General features: G+C 40.6%; 1 protein-coding gene across 1 annotated transcript in view; it reads right to left on the bottom strand.

The window, feature by feature from the left end:
* Nucleotides 1-21,706, bottom strand: part of PRG4 (proteoglycan 4) — a 38,548-nt gene extending 16,842 nt beyond the window's left edge. The window contains exons 1-8 of the mRNA XM_029618766.1: nucleotides 21,579-21,706; nucleotides 16,168-16,308; nucleotides 15,504-15,638; nucleotides 15,081-15,233; nucleotides 5,996-8,055; nucleotides 5,889-5,964; nucleotides 4,418-4,936; nucleotides 3,926-4,231 (exon numbers count right to left, since the gene is read on the bottom strand). Coding sequence (XP_029474626.1) covers nucleotides 3,926-4,231; nucleotides 4,418-4,936; nucleotides 5,889-5,964; nucleotides 5,996-8,055; nucleotides 15,081-15,233; nucleotides 15,504-15,615 — 3,226 coding nt within the window. The 5' untranslated portion in view covers nucleotides 15,616-15,638; nucleotides 16,168-16,308; nucleotides 21,579-21,706. The remainder of the gene's footprint in view (nucleotides 1-3,925; nucleotides 4,232-4,417; nucleotides 4,937-5,888; nucleotides 5,965-5,995; nucleotides 8,056-15,080; nucleotides 15,234-15,503; nucleotides 15,639-16,167; nucleotides 16,309-21,578) is intronic.
* Between the last annotated feature and the right edge of the window lie 1,751 nt (nucleotides 21,707-23,457).

Here is a 23,457-nt window from a genome sequence, read left to right as displayed (position 1 = left end):
GAGGATCGGGTTGAGAACCACTACTCTAAAAGATTATTTTTGATGATAAATACCACAACTAAGGCATTGTCCAATGCAATAGGCAGTCATATACTACTATTTTTTAATTACAAATACTTTATGATGTTTATAATTGCAATATTTTCTTCCAGTGCATTTAGTATTGAAACATTTTATTTAAGTGGCTTTTTCATATTTTTATAGTAAGTTAGACTGTTAGTTTATAGCAGTTTAACCATGGCAACATGACTAACAATGTAAACATTTCTTTAAAATCAGGTTGCTGAACAATTTGATGAACTCAGAAAAATTTTAAAGGTTTTTTTGAGTTGGCTCGGCAAATATTTTTTATTTTTTTAAGAAAATTCCAAAAGTAGAACCAAAAACCTTTGAATATTTGACATTTGGCAGATCCATAAAGGAAAATGTAATGGATTTCTGGGAAAATCCGAAATATCTGTCAAAATATTTGCATATCCTTAAAGAAGACTTGCCAAACTATTTTTGGCATTGGTCAGTGTCCTAAAAGACATGTAAATAAAAATACTCAATGCTTAAATGGAAGGAGAGCTCCTTAATATGTTCAAAGATCATCTTTCTTTTCACCCTACTAAACCAATCTAGACAAGTGGGTTTACCTCCCCCCTACCAGCAGATGGAGGCAGAGAACAAAACTTTTTCTGTAACATCATCACCTGTACTTGCATATGATGCAGTCCAGAACAAAGTCAGTATTGTCTGCCTCCAGCAGATGGTAAGATGTATTGGAAGATTCTAGACCAATGGGGTATTCCTCAAATCTCATGGCAACTTCCAAGAATGCCCAGCTGCATCTGTTCTTCAGCTGATTCAAGGAATTTGTTCTGAAGATATAGATACCCTAGTTTAACCATGGCCAAAGGAGAAAATGTATGTGTTTCCTCCCTGGCCTATGATAGGAAGAGAAAGGATAGAGAAGGAACTGTCACAAGTCATTTTAGTAGCTACAGATAGGTTGAGAAGACCTTGATACATGGATCTGATAAGGTTGCAGATCAATCTTTCACTATGATTTCAGGAAATTTGAGAACTTCTGGTTCAGGGTCGATTCTCATGGAAGATCCATCTTCATTTTACTTACAGCCTAGCTCTTGAGAGAACACACCTGTGCAGAAAAGGATATTCCTTGGTAACATCTACTCTTTTGAAAGCCTACAAGAACTCCACTTTGCTGGTTTATGTTCATGTATGGCAGATGTTTCTCATGTTTTGACCTCCTTTCAGCAGAATTTAAAGGTCTCTGATGGATCAAATGGTCTCTGATGGATTTCGTATTAAAGAGAGAGAATCCGGGTGTCTTGGTCATTTCTCATCTAAATGTTTCTATAGTCCTTCGAGGAGTGAAATGAGTCCCCTTAGACCAGTTATTTCCCAATGGAACCTCAATCTGGTTCTCAAAGCTCTGGTGGATTCTACTTTCAAATCTCTCAAACATTTTTCTGGTAGTTATTTGTTTGGTTAGGTGTATTTCTGACCTCCAAGTGCAGTGCTTAGACTTCCAAGCGCACAGTGCTTAGACTTCCAAGCGCACAGTGCTTAGACTTCCAAGCGCACAGTGCTTAGTCTGCCTTCGAAGTCTATCATCTAAAGAGTGATTAAACTCAAACTTTCTTCTAGTGAAAATAATAGGGGTGTGCATTTGTTCCCTACGAATTGGTAATCCAAAATTACATAAAACAGGGAAGGGGGATGGGATAACAGTGACTAAAAACTAGAGAAATAACTAAAGGATGGCGAAGGAAGAAAAAAAACTGCAGAGAAATAACATGATAACATCATAACATGATTATTAGTAGTTTAGAGGCAACAAATGAGGGGATGAGTTTATGGAGTAGGGTCCTAATCTGGGTATGCCTGTTTGAAGAGCCAGGTCTTTAATTTTTTCTTGAATTTGATGGTACAGGGCTCAAGGCAGAAGTTTGCAGGCGGGGCCTGCTGGAACACACATCTGTTAGGAAACTTTTACGTGGTTCAAGTCTACATTTAATATATATTTGGAGACATAAATGAAAAAAACTGATTGCTTGGTGCGTCCTTATCTATCGATTGTTTTCCTCCTTCTCTTTGTCTTTATATAAAGCTTGTTTAAAAAGCCAGGTTTTCAGATTGGTTTTAAATAGTTTCAGATTCCTCTGCAGCCTTATTTCGAGTGGCATGGAGTTCCATAGAACAGGTCCAGCCAGTGACAGTGCTCTCTCCCTTACCTGAGTGAGGCGTGCTGTTTTGACAGAGGGGATAGTTAGTAGAGCCTTATTTGCAGATCTCAGGTTTCTGTGTGGAACGTGTACGCGCAGTGCAGTGTTGAGCCAGTCGGTCTTCTCGTCATGGATTAGTTTATGAATTATACACAGTGCCTTATATTGTATTCTTTGTTCTCTTTTCTTTTTGCCTGTCAATATTCTAGCAGTGGAATTTTGCAATATTTGTAGTGGTCTAATGGTAACTTGAGGTAGCCCTAATAGCAGAGAGTTACAGTAGTCTGTGCTCGCGAAAATCATTGCCTGTAGGACTGTATGAAAATTGTTCAGCGTTAGCAGGGGTTTCAGTCTTCTAAGGACCATTAGTTTGGCGTAACCTTCTCTTAATTTCTGTGAAATGTGTTGTTTCATATTTAGCTCAGGGTCGATTATTACTCCTAGATTCCATACTTTTATTGTTAACTCCATGGTTTGATTATTTTTTATTGCAACTGTAGGTTGTATAGGGTATCCCTGCAGACGTCTATTAAAATATCATAATGAGAAATATGTTTTCCTAGAACCAGAACAGTTTAGAGGGTTTTTGAAGGGAAGTAATGAGGTGTAAATCTGGGGCATAATTTGGCATGAATTGTATCTTATGTGAGGGTAATTCCAGTATTTATTGGTTAAAAGCGAGAGCTCATTTTTTCCTTATTTCATTTATGGCTCCCTGTTCCTTAATGATTAGAGATTTAAGTTAATGAGTTTTTCTTTGATATGTTCTCGGATATGAATAAGATGTATAATCTGCATAATCTCTCTCTCTTATATTATTGGATATTGTAAATATATCTACTCATAAACCCGATCCTTCTCATGAGCCCGACCCTACTCATGTTCGCCCGATCCTACTCATGAGCCCACTATTCCCACCTCACCTTCTTTCCTTTACCCCTCCCATTCCTCCTCCCCACCCCTAGGCTCACTTCCCCTCCCCTTCACCCCTCCTAGGTCCCCTACCAAATACCCCTCTCCTTACTCTATCCTCCAAGTACTCTATGTACTTTATCAATTCTTGTACATTATCTATATTTGTATTAACTATAATTATCTTGTACGCAATTTATAATTGTATTTAACTATGTTTTCTGTTAACCTATTTGTACAGCCTAACCTTCTTCTCCCTCACACCCTAATCCCACCCCCTCCTCCCCGCCCCTTCCCTGCTCTCCCCCTCCCTAGTTTATCTTATCAGGTTCATTGTAAAGCCCTGTTGGCTAATTATTGTTCTATGGAAACCGATGTGATGTTTTCTTAACGAATGTCGGTATACAAAAACTTTCAAATAAATAAATAAATAAATATCTGAAAACGCAAAAATAAAAAAAAATTTAATTAAAAAAAAATGAATGAATGAATGAATGAATGAAATGTTTTGATCCAAGCCAAACAAACCAAAATAAGGAATCAAACCAAACATTTTTGCCACACATATCCCTAATGGATGTACTTATTTTACACCATTGTTTTAGAAAGCATACTTTTAGCTGCATAAGCCAATATACAAACCCAGATATGAGTGTTCTTTCAATGTGGTTTTCCGATGACTTTGTGCAGGTGAAATAGTGAGCATTCAGAATGCCAGCTAAGCCTCCTACTGAAAACGTACCCCGTAGTGTATGTATAATCATGAAAAGGAAGCCTACCTTTGCTAAACGATGCCTTTTTAGTTTTGTTGTGATGTAATGGTGTGGAGACTGTCCGTTTAGGGGATTTTCTTGTAGGGCTGATGGTTGATGCCATTTTTGAGTATGTCTTTGGTGCTTGGAAAGTAACCTCTCTCCTGTCTTCAATCGATTGCAGAGATGGTTTGCTAGTTGGTTCTTCAGGTAATGTGAAATTATGCCGTACATATGCTGGAACAATAGTTTTCCCGGGGCTACGAGTTGGATTAGTTTTTTGTTTCATTGGCTGATCTGATTCTGTTATATTTTTCTTTTGTCTTTCTTTTCCTGAAACAAGATTCATATTATGATGATTAGTTAATGTGATGTTTGTGTTTTCTCTAATGAGAGGAAGACTAGATTTTTATGGTATAACTTTTTTTAACAAAAATAAAAATCATAGGTTTGAAAATACCTAAAGTCCACAAAAATATAATTTTCACTACAAAGCCACAAAGAATTTTTAAACATCACCTTTAGATGTAGTACTTTCTTCTTTGACCATTGGCGTTTGTGTGCTGTTAAATGGAGCAGTCCAAGTTGTATATGTTTCTTGTACATAGCCTCCATTACTCCATTTGGAAGTAACAAGACTGTCACTTCTAGTTCTACCTTTAGAGTTAGGTTTTGTTGTATGACTAAACTCAGAGGTCCTTGGGGAAGAATTACCTAGACTAGTAATTGAACTTAATGTAGTATGAACACTATTTAATTTTGGAGCTGGGGTAGTAACCCAGACATTTTGTTGTGTTCTTGTTGTAGAGCTTGCTGTTGTCTCTCGTAAATCTGAACGCGTTGTGGCATGTTCATATTCGTTTGTGTTTGTGGAGACAAGTGTTCTGTATGACCCTTGGGTTGGAAGAACTGTAGTTTGGTTGTGATCCTCCAACCATGAGCTTCCCTCTTGATCAGTTGTAGGAGTCAAAGCCGTCATTGGTGTGGGAATCTCACTAGCATGTGGTTCTTTTGAAATATGTTTAGTTCTGGTTGTCCCTAGAGAAAAAAGCAGTTAAAACATACATTAGTAGCAGGAGAACCTTTTCTGCTGTCTAAAAGCAAACTGTTCTCATTACATTGGATCCTTTTCCTTGAGTGTTGTTTACGATAGTAGAAGCATGCTGGCCTACAGAAACAGACATTCCTGGTTCTTTGTCAAGTGAAATGGAACTACACTCGATATAATATCACACTTGGTTCTGGAGCAGTAACAAAAACCATACAAATTCTAGTTTTTCCAGTGTGGAGAGAAGGTTTAGGAACAACAATAGTATCTGCTCTCATTTCTATTGGAGTTAAAGTTTTAGCCTGTTCTTTGCTGGAATAAAAGAGATCATACTGTGTTTTTGAGCTAAAGGAGACATTTCTGCTCTGGTTCCTTTATGTTTTTTTGGGGAGAGGGAACTTTTTAGATTAACTGGATCTCTCTATTAAGAAGTAAGAATACGAACTTGAGGACTTTCAATTTTTTAAGCAGTACAATATGCAAGATCTTTTGTTAGAAAGGACATTGCTGTTTTAATTGTCCATGTCCTAGAATAACAGGGGATGAACTGTGTGTTAATGTTGCAAGAGAAAATTTGGTTGTGATGCCTACAGGAAAAGTAAGAACCTTAGTAGTACTAAAATCTCCACCAGCATAGGAACACAATTCACAGCAATGTTTTCTTCTTTCCCAGACAGTGCGGTGGCTCTCAAAGCACTAACATATTTATTTTTTTCCTTCAGATGGAGAGCCGTAGTCTGAGCTATCTGTCTAAAGGAAAGATCTTTCTCTGGTATTTTCTTTTGGACACCTCTTAACTAATCTGTATTTCTCGGCTTAGTACTGCTAACTCCTGAAGTGTTGAGAAACAGAGCGCATATATTTGTTCTTTTACTGGGGTAAAAGCAGCTGTTCTGTGAGTTAAGTGGAAAGAAGTGAGAAAAGGAACTTTAGTAACATTACCTCCCGCAGCATCTTCTGGCTCAGACATTGCTGTAATACTTTTAGTTTCTTCGGTTCCGGTAACAGGGGTTCCATTGTGAGGCAGAAGATAAAGGAGAAGGTTCTGCTGTGTTTCCTTTTAACCTTTCTGGAGTACCTGTTGGGGTCACTATACCTCTTTGTTCAGGAGCAGCACTAGAAACCCGAGTAACACTCATTCCACCAGTAATAAGGCTGTGAGACTTGGCAGTGATTGTATCTGTGGTGCTTTCTCTTTGCCTGTCCACGTCAGGGGTATTGGTTGGCAAAACGTGTTTAGTGTGGTTCTGCTTAGAACGGGACATTTCAGTTGTAGTTTCTGGAGGAAGGGAGCTTCTCTCCGAAGCACCTGTTGGTTTAGCTCTGTGTTCTGGAGCAGTGGTAGAGCTCTGAGTAGTGATCAAGGAACCTGTAGTAGTATTAGTACCTTCTGGATCTTCTTGCTCAGATGTAGCAGTAGCTTTTACTGTAGTAATATTTTTACTTTCTTCATTTACTGGAGTAGAGAAGGAAATACTCTGAACTCTAGTGGAAGTCTCTGTTATGCTTTCGTTTCTTACATATTTGGGGCCACCTGCTGGATTAACTGTGTGCCTCTGTCTTGAGGTAACAATAGAGACTTCAGTAATACCAATTATGGGAGGCGTGATCGAGGGTGATTTAGTAACAATACCTTTAGTGCTGCCTTCTTGCTTTGGCTTCGTGGGCTTCCGAGTTGAAGAAGAAGCTTGTGTTGTGTTTTCTGCTGTAGGACTTTCCCATTCTGGCAGAGTGGTTGGATTTATTGCACTTTGGGGAAATGTGGGAGAAACAATTTTATTAGGTTCTTTAGTTCTTGAAGATTCTTTAGTGATGCCAGCAAATGCTGGACTCGTAACTGATCTAGTTATAGGACTAGTGATTGTTTCTGATGTGGTGAAATGATCTGGATGTAAAGTAGTTGAAAGACTTTTCTTGTTCTCTTTGTGAAGAAGATCATTAATATCTTTAGGTGTCTTGTTCTCAAAAGTAGATTTGTTTGTATTATTTGCAAACAAAATTGATGTTTGCGGGGACATCACAGTAGTTTGTAGTGAAATTGCTTCCTTGGTAGATGTTTGCAAGGATGCATCTTTATCTCCTTTACTCCATGGAGAAACAGAAGATGGAGTTGGAGGTTCTTTGGTGTTTTCTGTACTGATCAGTCTCCGTCCTGGGCTAGTCATAGGAGTACCTGTGGTTTTCAACACAGTAACAGGTGTGGCTTGTGTAGCTTCTGAAGAAACGGGATTAGAAAGGGACTTTTCAGATATTGTAAAAGAGTCTGTAATGTTCATTGATGATCCAGTTGTGGACTCCCTAACAGAAGGAAAGACTGAATGGTGAGTTGTATATGTTTTTGTATCATCTTGTGTTGAAGAAGCAAAATATTCCTGGTCTTGCTTAGCAGTAGTTGATTCTTTTGTTGCTAGTCCAGTAAATATCTTATTTTTTGTTGTACCCAGGGTAGAACTAAGGAAAATCTCACCAGTTGGACCACTGGAAGAATGCAAAAGTGTTGTGGATTCTCGTACTCCGTAGACACTAGACGTTAAAGCCATATCATGCAATGTTGAAAGCTTCTGCATGCTTGTTGTACTATCACCCTTTTTTAGGAGGTTGGTGGTTGAACTTGCTGTAGAGCTCAAAGGCATTTCCTTTGTGGCTTCTGTCGTGACACTTCTGCTTACATTTTCAGTTAAAGTGGTAGTCGCCAAACTGCTTCCCTCCGAAGTGCTGAGCTGCTTGTTTGGAGGGTTCACAGTAGTGGAGACCTTTTGACTTGTTCCCCAAGTCGCAAGAGTGCCCACCGAATGCGTTTCTGCTGACGAGGGTTTAACTGTGCGATTCCCCTTTGCAAAGGAATCTTGTTTTGGTGTAATGGTCTTGAAGGACCGAGTAACTGTACTGTGCTGGGGTGAAGGGGTTTGGGTAAAATGTTCTTTCGGCAAAAGTGTTTCAGTTATACCTTCAGTTTCTGTTGTTGAACTTTGTGCTGTGGAAGGCTCAGAAGTAGAAGCAGGTGTGTTCTCCAGAAAGTCCATGCCACTGCCATCCTCTGGGTTTAAATCTTTCCTGGACGTAGGCATGGCAATAGTTGTCTTCACTAGTGGTGAGGGGACTGTTGTGACTAGTAACAAAAGAAAGAAAATACTTATAACTTTTCCTCAATCAATTCTCTTTTATTCAAGATCCTATTTCTAGCGAATGGTTTTAATGTTATATAGAGTCCAGCATACAAAAAAAAGGTTGAAGAGCAAGCCAATCATGGAAAATCCAAAACACAATGAAGGACAGCTGAAATTGTAGAAAGTCCACTGAAACCTTAGAGGATTACTGCAAATTTTATTGACAACTTCAAAATAATCATAGTCATGTAAGACAGATTACAAACGCACTTTGATTACTTTGAAGTTGTCAATAAAATTTGCAGTAATCCTCTAAGGTGTCAGTAGACTTTCTACAATTTTGGACATCCATTGTGTTTTGGATTTATTTATTTATTTATTTATTTATTTATGAAACTTTTAATATACCGACATTCATAGGGCATATCATGCCGGTTTACAAATAACTGAAGCAGGTAGAAAATACAATGAACAAGGGTGGGGGAGAAGGGGAGCAGGCAAGAAAATGGTGAGAGGTGGGCAGGGGAAGAGCAGCAAGGAAGGATAGGGCAGAAGGAGAGAGAGGAACAATCAACTTGATAAATATAATAAAAGGAACATAATTGTAACTGTTTTAAAATTATAAGTTAAGGCGAGGTACTTATTTACAATAGATCAATAGCATGATTAATTGTTAGGGTTAAGGCTTTGGCAGTGATATTAATGTAATTAATGATTTTTAATGTAATTAGTGATTTAATGTAATATAGGCATTTGTGGGGTGTAGATATAATACAGCTTGTTTTATTTTTATTATGATCAGCAATTTGCTATAACAGAAAATGTTTTTGATTGTTATACTACTGAGACTGGAAGGGGAAATGCTGTGACTGGTGGAGAGGCAATTGAGATCATAACGCCTCCTCAAGTGGTGACGCTAGAACTGTTGTGGGAGTTAATGACAAAAATGAATGGGAATATGCAAGGGCTGGAGAAAAAGATAGATAGCATGGCAGGGAATAACTCTCAGGAAGTGACAGAGATAAAAGAGGAAGTTAAGAAATCTGCCGATAGAATTCAAAAGTTAGAAGATAGAGAGAAAAAGAACCAGGAATTTCAAGCTATAGTAGCTAAAGATAGGGAATACTTGTTTAGAAGATTGGAAACCTCTGAAAATAACTCCAACGATATTTTCTATTTTTTAATACATTATATTAGATGTTAGTAATGATCTAATCCGCCAAAAAAGCAGAGAGGGGCACAGTTTGTCTGACAGCGATGTCGCTGGTGACATAAAACACTTGGGTGTACTTTCCATATACAATAAAAAAAAGCAGAGGGGCAGTTTGTCTGACAGCGATGTCGCTGGTGACATAAAACACTTGGGTGTACTTTCCATATACAATAAAAAAAAAGCAGAGAGGGGCAGTTTGTCTGACAGCGATGTCGCTGGTGACATAAAACACTTGGGTGTACTTTCCATATACAATAAAAAAAAGCAGAGAGGGGCAGTTTGTCTGACAGCGATGTCGCTGGTGACATAAAACACTTGGGTGTACTTTCCATATACAATAAAAAAAAGCAGAGAGGGGCAGTTTGTCTGACAGTGATGTCGCTGGTGACATAAAACACTTGGGTGTACTTTCCATATACAGCAGGCCCTGAAATGAGACTTCATTTTTCCTCACATTTGCTCTTTTCAACTTCAAGGGGCCAATTTCCAAACTGTCTTCATTAGGACAAAGATTGCAGATAATTTTTACCTCAAGCTTTGAGCCAATTTTCAAAGAAACAGTTCACACAATCCACCACCCCCGGAGGAAAACTGTTCTCTGGCCAAGCTCTGCTCAGGGAACAAGCCACCCTATGTAGTTAGGCTATGCCTTTCCCCTCTGCCTATTCAAGGCAAATCCTTTTTTGCCTGTAGGTTAGGTAGAGAATACAGTCAACAAATCTCCTTTTATTTCAACGTTCAGCACTCCTAATGACAGCAGATCTTCCCAGGTGTATTCTGTGCTGTACGTACCTGTAGCAGTGCCTCTTACACTGGACCCCCTCACCCAGAGTTTAACGTTCCCCCTGTTACAGTGCAATAAATAGGAAACTGACCCATTCTTCTATGTTGTCTCTCTCTCTCTCTCCCCACAAATTGTCCACCCACACCCCCTTTTTAAAATCTCAGTCCCAATTTGTTTTACCCACTGTCAGCAAGCTCTGGGCAATGTCCACATTGCTTGCACTTCCTTTAGGTGTGGGCACAGGAAACAGAGGCTCTCCCCATGCAAGGGAAATGAAAGGTCCCTTACTTTATCAATCAGGGACCGGCCACAGCCTCTTCACAATGGGGCACCAACAACTGGTGTGGAGGGTATTACGAGCAATAAATAAACTCTCGACCCTGGCAGTCGGAAAGACGTTTTTATTCCGCGAGAATTCTCATGAACAGTGCACAATACTGCAGAGAAATACAGCAAGGGGGCACAACTCAGATTGTAGCCACGGGGAAACAATGTTTGTATTTCCCTTCACCACCCCTACTATGTTTGCCAATGCACTAATCCCCCCTTATCATTCCTATCTCTAACAGGTTACTATACTTCTCTAAGCTTGGCTCTAATCAGCTTGCAGATGTTGTCACAGATGGCTCCTGATCAAACAGCAGCACACATTCTTGTCCCCTTATAACACATTTTAGTTTTGAAAGTTGTCGCAGATACAAAGTACGCCTGCTAACTTTCATATGCTTTTTTTGTGGGTAGAGATTTGCTGGGAAAGAACTAACAAAAATCTGAAAATGTGATCTCTGCGTGGACTTTTCCTCCCTCGATCTGAAAGCACCTTGGAAGTAAAGCACAAGTGATGTGGAACGCTGCACAGACTCACCCCATCATTCATCAAAATGTGTTATGGAGTTAACACATGCGATAACATGTTAATGCCATAACACATGCAAAAAACACTAACACATGGCACGAATGCAATTTTTGGGGCTGGGCAAGATCAAGGAGGAGTTTGGGTGGGATTTAGTTAAATTAGGGGCAATATTTCACGATGTGATAGCACAATGCATGCTATTGCATGGTTTTAACACTGGAAATAACTACACCTTTTTTCCTGGTGTTAGACTGTGCGATATGCCCATAACGAAATTCGCGATAAAGTTTTTGGAATTGCATTTTGGCCATTTTGGGCTTGAGGAGAGTGAAGTGTGGGAGGGAGTGGGAGAGAGAGCCTCTGGGGAGGGCCTCACTGTGTGCACCTATTTATATCTCTATAGGAGGCCCTCTAATAGGTCAAGGTGAGGTGTTGGTGCTGGTTTAGGGGCCAGTTTCGCATGTAGAGTGAGACTTTCATACTTCAGAACATCCTAACTCCCAATCAAACTCTCATCCAAAAACCTCAAAATAACTTGTCTCCAACCAGAACCACACAAACCCTCCTCCTCCCTCATAACGATACTTTCTGGTAGGGATGTGAATCGTGTCCTCGATCGTCTTAACGATCGATTTCGGCTGGGAGGGGGAGGGAATCGTATTGTTGCCGTTTGGGGGGGTAAAATATCGTGAAAAATCGTGAAAAATCGTTAAAAATCGAAAAATCGAAAAATCGGCACATTAAAACCCCCTAAAACCCACCCCCGACCCTTTAAATTAAATCCCCCACCCAAATAACTTAAATAACCTGCGGGTCCAGCGGCGGTCCGGAACGGCAGCGGTCCGGAACGGGCTCCTGCTCCTGAATCTTGTCGTCTTCAGCCGGCGCCATTTTCCAAAATGGCGCCGAAAAATGGCGGCGGCCATAGACGAAAAAGATTGGACGGCAGGAGGTCCTTCCGGACCCCCGCTGGACTTTTGGCAAGTCTCGTGGGGGTCAGGAGGCCCCCCACAAGCTGGCCAAAAGTTCCTGGAGGTCCAGCGGGGGTCAGGGAGCGATTTCCCGCCGCAAATCGTTTTCGTACGGAAAATGGCGCCGGCAGGAGATCGACTGCAGGAGGTCGTTCAGCGAGGCGCCGGAACCCTCGCTGAACGACCTCCTGCAGTCGATCTCCTGCCGGCGCCATTTTCCGTACGAAAACGATTCGTGGCGGGAAATCGCTCCCTGACCCCCGCTGGACCTCCAGGAACTTTTGGCCAGCTTGTGGGGGGCCTCCTGACCCCCACGAGACTTGCCAAAAGTCCAGCGGGGGTCCGGAAGGACCTCCTGCCGTCCAATCTTTTTCGTCTATGGCCGCCGCCATTTTTCGGCGCCATTTTGGAAAATGGCGCCGGCTGAAGATGACAAGATTCAGGAGCAGGAGCCCGTTCCGGACCGCTGCCGTTCCGGACCGCCGCTGGACCCGCAGGTTATTTAAGTTATTTGGGGGGGGGGTTCGGGAGGGTGGGGGATTTAATTTAAAGGGTCGGGGGTGGGTTTTAGGGGGCTTTAGTGTGCCGGCTCACGATTCTAACGATTTATAACGATAAATCGTTAGAATCTGTATTGTATTGTGTTCCATAACAGTTTAAGACGATATTAAAATTATCGGACGATAATTTTAATCGTCCTAAAACGATTCACATCCCTACTTTCGGTCTAATAATGTTTACCCTCTGCTTATGACACGCCTTGTTATACTTTTACTCAATTGTTAAGAGAGTTACATTTTAAATTTTGTAAACCGTTATGATGGCTTCACCGAATAACAGTATATAAAACAACAAACAAACAAATAAATAAATAAACATATGAACAGCACGGTACACTTTGGTGAAGATTTGACGTCATTTGGAGTGAGGAAAGTCTCAAAAAGATGAAATTTTGTACTATGTTCTCTCACCCTAGCTTGATGGTACCCTATTATAGAGACCTTCAGAATGGCGCCTACCAGCCTTTACCCCTCAGGTTTTCCACTTTAGGCACAAGCTCAGTATTCATTTATTTAGAGCATAGCCCGAACAGGTGTGCATATGCAGGGAGATAAAGGATCTAACCAGTTGCTGCCTAAACATGTTTTGTAAATGCATAAATTGTAAATAACATGAGTGAGGCCACTCATGAAACCCACATCATGATTTTATCTAGCTATAGGTTATGGAGATAATATTCAGGCACTGGCTGGCTTACAAAGCTAGTCAGATAAGCTTACCCAGCTAACTTTGATGGGATATTCAGAAGGGCAGCTGTACTGACATTATCAAACTTTCGCACAGTGCTCCAAGCACTAATATTTGCAAGCACGGATTACTGTAATGCACTACTATTAGGATTACCTTATACATCAATAAGACCACTGCAAATTTTTCAAAACAGCGGCTAGAATTCTCACAGGCAAAAGAAAAAAGGATCACATTACAGATACACTAGCAGAACTACACTGGCTACCTATCAAACAAAGAGTTCAATTCAAAGCACTTTGCACAATACATAAACTGAACCACAACGAAAAAGCAGAATGGCTGAACACAGCACTGCGAGTACACGCACTACATAGAAATTTAAGATCAGCAAACAAAGCGCTCTTAACCATTCCATCAATAAAAACAGCAAGACTAACCCAAGTCAGAGAGCGTGCACTATCACTGGCTGGGCCCATATTATGGAACACTATGCCCCTAGAACTAAGACTACAGAGAAATTTCAAAATGTTTAGAATAAATCTGAAAACTTGGCTTTTCAAACAGGCTTTTTACAAAGAGAACAGTGAAAGTATGTAAGGATAAGACGGCACAGAGCACCCAGCACACAATCAAGTGACTACCTGGAAATTATCTTTATCCCAACGAATACGTAAATAACAATTAAATACTGACAATGAACCGCATGTAATCTCCCAAGAGACATGTATAAAAGGACAATTTATTTATTTATTTTATTTATTTAAATGGTTTTATATACCGACAACCGTTTGCACATCGTGTCGGTTTACATATAACTTACAACCAATGTATATATAGGCATTGCCTTTACAAAGAACAGTAAACAATAGAACGCAGTAACAGGGCAAAAACTAGATAAATTAGAAAGGAGGGATTCAACTAGGAGTGACAAAGGTGGGGGCGAGGAAGGAGTAAAACAATGACACAGAGGGAAAGGTTATGTACAGGGTTTAGCAAAACATTCGTTAAATACAAGGTTATATAACCCCGTATACAACACTCGTTATAATTTAACACTCGTACAATTTAAGTCAGAAATCAAATAGTATATAATGAATTAATTGTTACCAGTTATTAATGGCATCTTTTGTAAAGTTTAAGCTATTTATTACTATATGTGCCTTTTTGTAAACCGTTATGATGGTAAATAACTTAATGACGGTATAGAAAAACTTTAAAATAAATAAATAAAATAAATACATACCACTGAATACACCAGACTATATTCAAGTTAGCCAGAAAAGTTTATCCAGCTAATTTTTGGACTACTCTATAGCTCGACCAGAGTTCGCCAGATAAGTTATCTGATTAACTCTGAAAATTAAATTTAGTCGGATAACTTATCCAGCTTAACTCCACCCCAGAACACCCCTATGTTATCCAACTAAATGGATAATGGGTTATATGGGTAAAATTTAGCAGGGTAGGTAGCAGAAATATGTTTTTTTATATAAGGTGATTTTATTTCGGAATATATGTGTTTTTGAATGTATTTATCATTATTTATTATTGTCTGTGAGTTTATTATATTTTATAGATGCATATCCTGTGGTCTATGTCTGTTTTATAATTATTTTATTTTTGTTCTTATTTATATAGTGTTTGGTTTATTTTTTAGCCCCTGAAGCAGCCGCTGTGCGAAACTTCGCCGAAGTTGGGCGATTTTTATTACAAAATATGTGCAAATAAATATTTCTAAGCTAAGGTGACTGGTCTGTCTCGCTCCTTTTAACTCACAAGTTATCCAGCTAAATGCCATTGAATATGGACCCTACATAACCTAGCAAAGAATCTGTTAATTCAGTGTCTGAGTGTCAACCTTTTTCTGTAGAAAATCTGTCCTTTCTGAGCTTATTTCTGCATTTTTACTTGCATCTCAAATTACTGATATCCACTTTATAAAGTATTTGTACCTTTAGGCTTCTTCTTTGGAATTTTCCTTTTCTTTGATTCGTTCTCCTCTTGATTTTTTGACAAACGTCTTGATGTAGATTTGCTCCTCCTCTCAGATGTTTCAGAAGATGATGATGAGCGTGATTTTGTTTGAAACTCATTTTTTGAAGATTCTGCAGGTGAGACAACTGTTAGTGAACCTGGTGGCTAACCCAGTTCCTCTGATTCACAGTTAAGTGTTAAATAAAATGCTTTACATTGAGAGAAGTGCAATTGGCAATCGCTAGAATACAAGCACTAACGGAGGCTGATGCATTAGATGGAGAAGGGAATGCTAGAGAGAGGAAAGCAGAGCAGTTGGAGTAATTGCCCCGTTTGTATATTTACTATAGTCTGGGGCAAGTCCTGCACTATTGTGTCCAACTCCCCACACCTCTCCGTACCTCTTATTTCCTCTGAGCTTTTCGCTTTCTTTATTTTCTTTTTCTTTGGAGTTTTAGGGGAACGTTTTGTTGTCGCTTTGACCTCTGAAGGTGTGGAGGACACCGGTGGCATAGGTGAGGGGTCCAAAATAGGCTCTAGAATGAAGAAAGTACAAGCTCTATCCTTCAGCAATACCATGTCCATTTTAAAATTTGCTGATCATCATTATTCCCATTTTTCATTATTATTCTTCCAGCATATTGAATTTATATTTTAAAATATGATATAAGCATGCAGACTATTTGTTGTAGGGTTTCCTAAGTTTTGCATTATTGATTTTTTTTTTTTTTACTAGCAGTATAAATGGAAACAGATTAAACCTATTACATTTTTCCAGAATCTGTTATAGCACACTTAAGAAGGCTATGTAAAGTTTTTGATGATATAAGGCTGTTGTGTTTTGACTTCCTTTAAATTCCTTCACTGTTTACTAGAGATCACCTTATTCATAATTGCTCTGGTTCAAAGAACGGCCTGAATTTGAAAGTTGATAGAACCCTACTATCTGAATGATCTTATCATACAGACCAACAGACTGTCTTCCTTGGGATTTATGACAATTTATTTATAGGAAGTAAGCTTTCATTTGGGTAATACTTCTCCTAGTTTTGGGAAAATGCATACCTGGCGTTGTAATGTTTGCATAGATACCCGTTCTTCTTTTCGTTTTTGGAGTTTTAGGTACACGTCTCCTTGGTGTTTTACCACTGTGGGATGGTGATGGCAATACCAATGAGGTGGGTGGTGAAGACTGCAATAACGGTTCTGGAGGGAAGCAAGACACACACTGTTTCACTAGCAACATACAGTCAGCTCTACTTCCTAAGCCTAAGAGCAGGGGTAGAAAGGTTGACCTTCACAGGACTAAAATAGGCTTGGTTTTCAAGATAATCACAATCTTGATGTCTTTTCATGGTGCATATCCTGAAAACCAGATTAATCTGTTGTCCAAAAAGGTCAGTGTTGTCAGCAGCAGCAGAGGTGTGATGCAGGATCTATCCCACCAATCTCTCCATCTAAAATGCCAGTGACACGCAGCATCCCTATAGTGCCCGATATCCAAAGTATGTTCAGTGCCTTAGCTGGAGAACTTTGTGGGTGGGCTGTTGTGGGTAATTTAACCAGATCAGTAGCGATATTACTCTTAACTGGTTAAGTTAATCAGATAAGGAGAAATTATTACTTACCTGATAATTTCCTTTCCTCTAAGAAAGGCAGGTCAATCCACACAAGTGGGTTATGCACCTCTACCAGCAGATGGAGCCAGCGTAAAAGCTGACGTCACGGATATATAGCCTTGCCCAGACATCAGCCCACCAGTGTTCTCTGGAAAATCCAAACTGTGGACAAACTGGTTATATGAGAACATGATTACTAACAGTTAACCAGTCATGTTTTCACCCAATCAGAAACACAGAGCTCAGCCAAAAGCATTAACATTCACTAATCTCCGAGACTGATTATGTCATTTACCAGTCCTTCAAAGAATGAATAGAATAACTGTCTGCATCGTCCGCAAGAAGGAATGAACAAAAAGCAAGTAGACAGCCAAGGGCGGGTTGTGGATTGACCTGCCTTCCTTAGAGGAAAGGAAATTATCAGGTCAGTAGAAATTTCTCCTTCCTCTGCACTCAGGCAGGTTAATCCCCACAAGTGGGATGTACCAAAGTTATTCCTGATCAGGGTGGAAGGATGCTTGTGGTGCAGACAACACCCTACACGTGAAGGCTGCACCCTTCGGAACCCGAACTTCCAAGTGACAATGCTTGAGAAGGTGTGCAAAGAATATCCCATTGCTGCCTGGGAAATCTTAACAGGAGAAAATAACCAATACCACTAGAGCTCTAACAAAACATGCGCTAAGTTACTTAGAGAGGAAAATCCCAGCATCCCTGCAGAAAACCTGAAGACCCTGGGATTCTAACCAGGAAAGGGAGGATGGATCCATCCCAGAGCTCATAGGACCAACACTAACACTGTCGGAATGACCCACATCTCTCTGTCTCGGTCATGGGAAATCAAGAAGGAGATACAATGAATGTATCGCCTTCTACCCACTCCCCTCAGACCAAGGGGATGGTCAACATAAAAAAAAAGCCATAGTAGGTAAATCATCTTGTCCAACCAGCACTGACTCAGACACAGAGAAGGTGATGGCTCCATTGTCTTTATTATGGCAAGCCACATAAACATAATTCATCATACACACACAGTGCAAGCTGTCTTTATATGACTTCATTAGAACAGATTCCCTTGAAGACTCCTGCAAAAACTGCTTGTCCAGAAAGGATCCCCAATCGGGCTTGAAATGGCATCTGCTGCAAGGTTGAGGACGGGAGTCGTAACCTCTAGGTTAGCCTAATTAGACGCTGAAACCTCTCTGTGCCCAGCACCATAACTATCCCAGGAGAACATACACCATCACATGCCCGCAAAAGGGCCACGTTCCCATACAGGAAGCGCCCGGATAGAATACGCTCTGACAGGACGCGCTCAAACGTTACATGCCCAAACAAAGCGATAATGTGTCCAGGTAGCATGCGCTCAGACAGGAGGTGCTCAGTATGCACTCAGATAGTACACACACAACGTGCAGACAGCATGCGCTCGCACCACACCTCCCGCTCTATATAGGCCACACTCGTACGTGCACAAGCACGTGCACACCTGCGCATTCCCATCAGTTCATTGCTGTGCAGCGCGTGCGCACACCGGCATGCGGGAAAACCATGCTGCCGCGGGCCTCCACGCAGCTGAAGAAAATCGAGCCTTACAAGCGGGGCCTGATCAACCTGCTGAGCTGGCACAGCCCGCTCTACACTAACCTCTGAGGAAAGTGAGAGGGAAGGGGCGAAGGGATGCCGAACACTTAGCATCGACGGAAGGAGTCCCAGTAAGGAAGGAAAGGAAAAAACCTCCCTAAAATCTCTCTCTTCCCTTTTTTTGTTTTTCGTACCTGAGCTCAACACTCCTGGCTAAGAACATGAATGGGTCTCCGGCTACGGGGTACAGGGGTATCACCGCCAAGCACTCCTCCTGGCTCCAACCACTTTTTTTTTTTTTTTTTTTTAAGTCCATGTCTGAGGCAGGCTCCCAGACTGAAAACATTCAACTGAGGGAGGGACCTATTGGTGTCACCTCAAGAACTCAAGCGGTGTTTCAAATATCTTCCATCTTCTCCTTTTCTTTCATTTATTTTTTCCTACAGGCAATCCCCAGAAGGGAAATTCATGTCCACCATCTGCTGGAGACGGAGAATACTGGCAGGCTGTTGTCAGGGGCGGGGCTATATGTCTGTGGCGTCAGCTTTTACTCCGTCTCCATCTGCTGGTAGAGGTGCATAACCCACTAGTGTGGATTGATTTGCCTGTGTGCAGGGGAAGTTAGATTAGCCATAGAGATGGTCTAACTTAGCTGGATATAATTTATCTGGCTAGGCAGCGGCTTGTACGTGGGTATTCAGTGGCATAGCCGTGTTGCTGAATATCCCTTATAACTTAGCCAGATAAGTCATGTCCAACTAAGTTATATACCCGATACTTTTGAATATTGGACCCAATGAAATGGTGCCGGATCCATTGCCAAGCAGTTGTATCCAAAGGCACCTTTGTGCACAACACACAGTAAGTGCTGGCTCTCCCAGGGGCCGGACCAAAACTGAATGAACTATGTGGTCCTTGCTGGTCTTATCCCTCCTTGGTACTGTAGCAGGTCCCGCAGACAGGAAGCTTTTGTTTTCTTCCAGCAGAGGTTGGCCAAGGAACCTACTGCCTATAAATGACCAGTGACCCTTTGATCACTGCAGTCAGAAAGGGGAAGCCCCCACCGATTGCTATGTATATATTTCTCACCCTGACTGAAGGCCTAGATTGGGAGCCACTTTTCGAGAGAGAACATTATGGCACCGCAGGATTCGTCTCTTCTCACTTAGTGGGAGCGAACAATATGGGCCCGAGGACTCATTTGCCCATGCTCGGTGGGAGATAACATTAAAATTCACCTTCCCACCCTTAACGAGAGCAAATAATATATATGTGCAGAACTTGCCTTCTTGTGTTTAGCAGGCAATAGGCGAATGCATCTTGTCGTCCTTAGCAGGAGTGAACCTTATGGCACTAGATGAAACGTCTTCCTGTGCTGAGCGGGGGAAACAGCACGGCAATGGAGGAATTATCTTCCCATGCTTAGAAGGGAACCATCTGGTGTTGCTGAACTTGTCTTCCCTTTCAAAGAGGGTATGAATACCTTGCCACTGCAAACATATCCACTCGCACTGCGCGAGAACATAAACAATGGGGTCCTAGGACTCTTCATCCTGTACTCAGTGGGAGCAATAACCCCGGCACTGCCAGTGTCTAAAGGGGCACGATGACAAAGGTGCTTTGGTCTCATCCTCCCATGCCCAGTGCAAGATAAAGCCATTCCAGCCCCGAAACTTACAAGCTCCTCCTTTCTGTGGCAAACACTCAGCCTGCCACCAGCCCACCCCACTGGAGAAGCTGCCTCTGCACTCCCAGCCAGTGATAAAAAGCAGGCTACTTATATCTCAATTTCCTTTTTTTTTTAATGTTATCTCCCAGTGAGCATGTGCAAACGAGTCCTGTGGCCCCATATTGTTCACGCCCATTAAGTGAGGGAAAACAAATCCTGCGGTGCCATAATGTTCTCTCCCAATCTTGAGAAGCCACAGAGGGCGCACACCCTAGAAGGAAGGAGGAAGGAATGAGGGAACTGGCACCACCAGTTTTCAGACCTCTCCCAGGGCAGAAGCACACCAAGGGCTACTGACCCCCTGCTTGCCCAAGCTCAAACAAGGACAGTAGCTTTTGCAGACCTAAGCACTTTTCCTTACGTTTTATTTAAATTACTGCATTTTTTTTCTCCAAGTCCAGTCTGCAGGTTTTGCACCTCTACCATCTGCTGGAGACAGAGAAATATTGAGGGACTGCAGGTGTCACACTATCTTAAGTAGCACAATGTCGAACCATTTCAATCACTAATTATTTCTGGCTTAGATTACTGCAACTCATTATATCTAGGCCTCTCCCAATGTACTATTTGACCACTCCAGCTTCTACAAAACTCTGCAGCACGACTTCTTTCCAACAGCAGGCCTTAATATCATATATCACCAATGCTTCATCAACTACATTGGTTACCGGTTAAATGGTGCATCCAATACAAAACGCTGACAATTATTCATAGCCTGATTTATAATAAAAATTCCACCTGGTTATTTTATTTTATTTATTTCAGATTTTTATATACCGGCATTCGAGACAGCAGTCAAGTCACATCATGCTGGTTCACATAAAACAGGGGTGCATAGTAAACATAACTATAACAATGGTGCTGAAAAAGGCAGTTACATATAACAGGGTGATAAGAACTTGGCTGAGAAGGAAGAGAAAGGACAGGTTATTAATTCACACAGGTAAACGATAGAAGATATGGTAAACCATGGTGTAGTTGGAGATTAGTTATCTGCTGCATTACACATATATACCCCTTGCAAAAATCTCAGATCCAAAAATAAGCTCCTTTTACAAATTCTGTCCCCTAAAACAACAAGACTAGCTATAACCAGAGAGCGTGCATTCTCAATTGTAGGTCCTATTCACTGGAATATACTACCTCCCGATCTAAGGCTAACCGCCAATAAAAAAGATTTCAAAAAAGCTCTCAAACATCATCTTTTCTTACAGGCATTCCAGAATTATGCATATCATGATTATCCTTTTTCTTTTCCCTTTCACCTTATCTCCATGATATACCATCGAAGTATTTTATTATTTTATTTTTTATTATTTTATTTCTCTGCATTATTTTATTATCACTTATTTTGTTTAACTCTTGTCCTAGTTACATGTATTGGACAACATAATGTATGGTTTTATTTGTAACCCGCCTTGAACTTTGGAGGGCGCAGGAAATAAATACTTTAAATAAATAAATAAAATGAAAAAACCATGGGTCTGCACTGATCTGGGGTACGAACAAGAACTGCATGGTACTATCTGAAATTCAGTATATACCTTCTGTTGTTCCATCCTTTATTTTCTTTCTTGGGGTCTTAGGGGAGCGCTTTGCAGTAATTTTACTACCTTGAGGTGGTGGTAAAGATGATGATGAGATAGTAGGTGATGGTGATGGGTCTTCCAAAGGTTCTGCAATTAAGTACAATTTACTGTTTGAATTAGAATTCTACAATCAATCTAGAATCATTTTCTGAGTATTATTAAATTGAAAATTACAGCCTTATTAATTCTTCATGAAATATCAATGTTCCTGTTTCTCTCTCTTATTGGTGTATTCTTCTCTCGACAAACACATGCATAAATGGTGCTACCAAATGAATAGCATTAAGAAAAGAATATAATACCGAGCATAAAGATGATAGGAGGTGAATTTTCAAAGGAGTTATGCTCGTAAAAATTAGCATATCTGCATGTAAGTAGCTTGCACTCTTGTACATACTATTTAATATCGAAAGGATAACTCCTATGCATGCTATTCTACATATATTGCCTCTCATTATTCAATGTTCATATTCTTAACTATACCCTGAACAACATGTTACAATGTTTTATTTGTATTATTTAGAAGGACCTTCATAATAAGGACTTAACGCATCGTATATCATTCAAACAGCAACGATTGTTGCAGTGCCCAAGATATAATCATTAGTCCTGTATTACTTAAACCATTTTTCAAAATCGAACTTTTACTTCCAATTAAAAACACTTATCTTTTATCATGGAGGTAATGGGACTGCTGTCTAAAATTCAGTATACATGAAGAGTCCATGGTTTTTTACCCAGTTGAACTTAGTGTGCTAACAAAACTCTGTAACCAGCTGAAATTATTCAAAACAACTGGAGACTATTTCATAAACGTGCGTAATTTTCGTTTTGCATGCACATCTACATGTGCAAATCAGGGACGATCTAGGGACATTCTGTGTCAGGCACCTGTAAGTTGCTATTTTATAAGAGACTTACATGAGTACATAGGCAACTTATTTGTGCAATTTTGCCTCACACAATTGATATCAGACTCATCTGTTGTCTGCTATTGGTTGGGTGGGAGGTCTGGGTGAAGTGGGGGGAGTTCAGGGTGGAGTACTAGAAGGGTCTCTATGATCTGGAGAAGAAATGAGAGAACTCATGGAGGTATCGGTAAACTGGTGATTTAAATTATGTGCAAGTTTTAAAATATACCAACTTCCACATATATATCAGGGTTTATGTGAGCAAGTTATATTTTTCTCATAAAAAAATTCATGTGTATGTTTATAAAATAGATAGAAAAGGTATGCACTTACTATGCATTGCAGGTATTTGCTCGTAATCATACATGTACATGTATGTTGGGGGGATAGACATACATTTATTTTATAATCTGTGTGTACCTGATATGTGCATTTTAAAATACCGTAGTAGATCTCCGTGCAGCCATGTACACATGTACTAGGCTTATTTTATAGGGGAATGGCCTGGAACGCATTTGCAGCCCTTCGTTTCAGAATTAAGAGGCAGAACAGCAAGGATGTCCTGCTCTAGCCCCTCCCCTCCACGCAGCAGGCAGGAGAAAGGGGGTTGAGCCTGGAGTACAAAGAGAAGAGAACGGCCATTCTGCTCCCTAATCCAACCCCTCTCATTTGGATCTCCCCTACCTCTCATCTATTGCAGGGAACAGAAGGGGAAGGGGTGATACTGAAGCAGACACTGCAGAGCAAAGAACGGACTCAAAAAGGATTGGATTTAGCACAAGTTTGAAACTTGTGTGCAGTAGTGCCCTGGACTTGAAGAATGGCATTACTGCTCACGCCTTTCAAACTTCTGCTAATTCAACCCCTTTTCTTGTCCATTACTGATGGCTTAATTTCTGGCGGAACAGCCTGGAATGGCATTG

Source organism: Rhinatrema bivittatum, chromosome 10, assembly GCF_901001135.1.
Source record: "Rhinatrema bivittatum chromosome 10, aRhiBiv1.1, whole genome shotgun sequence".
Classification (NCBI taxonomy): domain Eukaryota; kingdom Metazoa; phylum Chordata; class Amphibia; order Gymnophiona; family Rhinatrematidae; genus Rhinatrema; species Rhinatrema bivittatum.
Note: the sequence above shows the minus strand (reverse complement) of the source record. Positions and strands in the feature narration are given on the sequence as shown.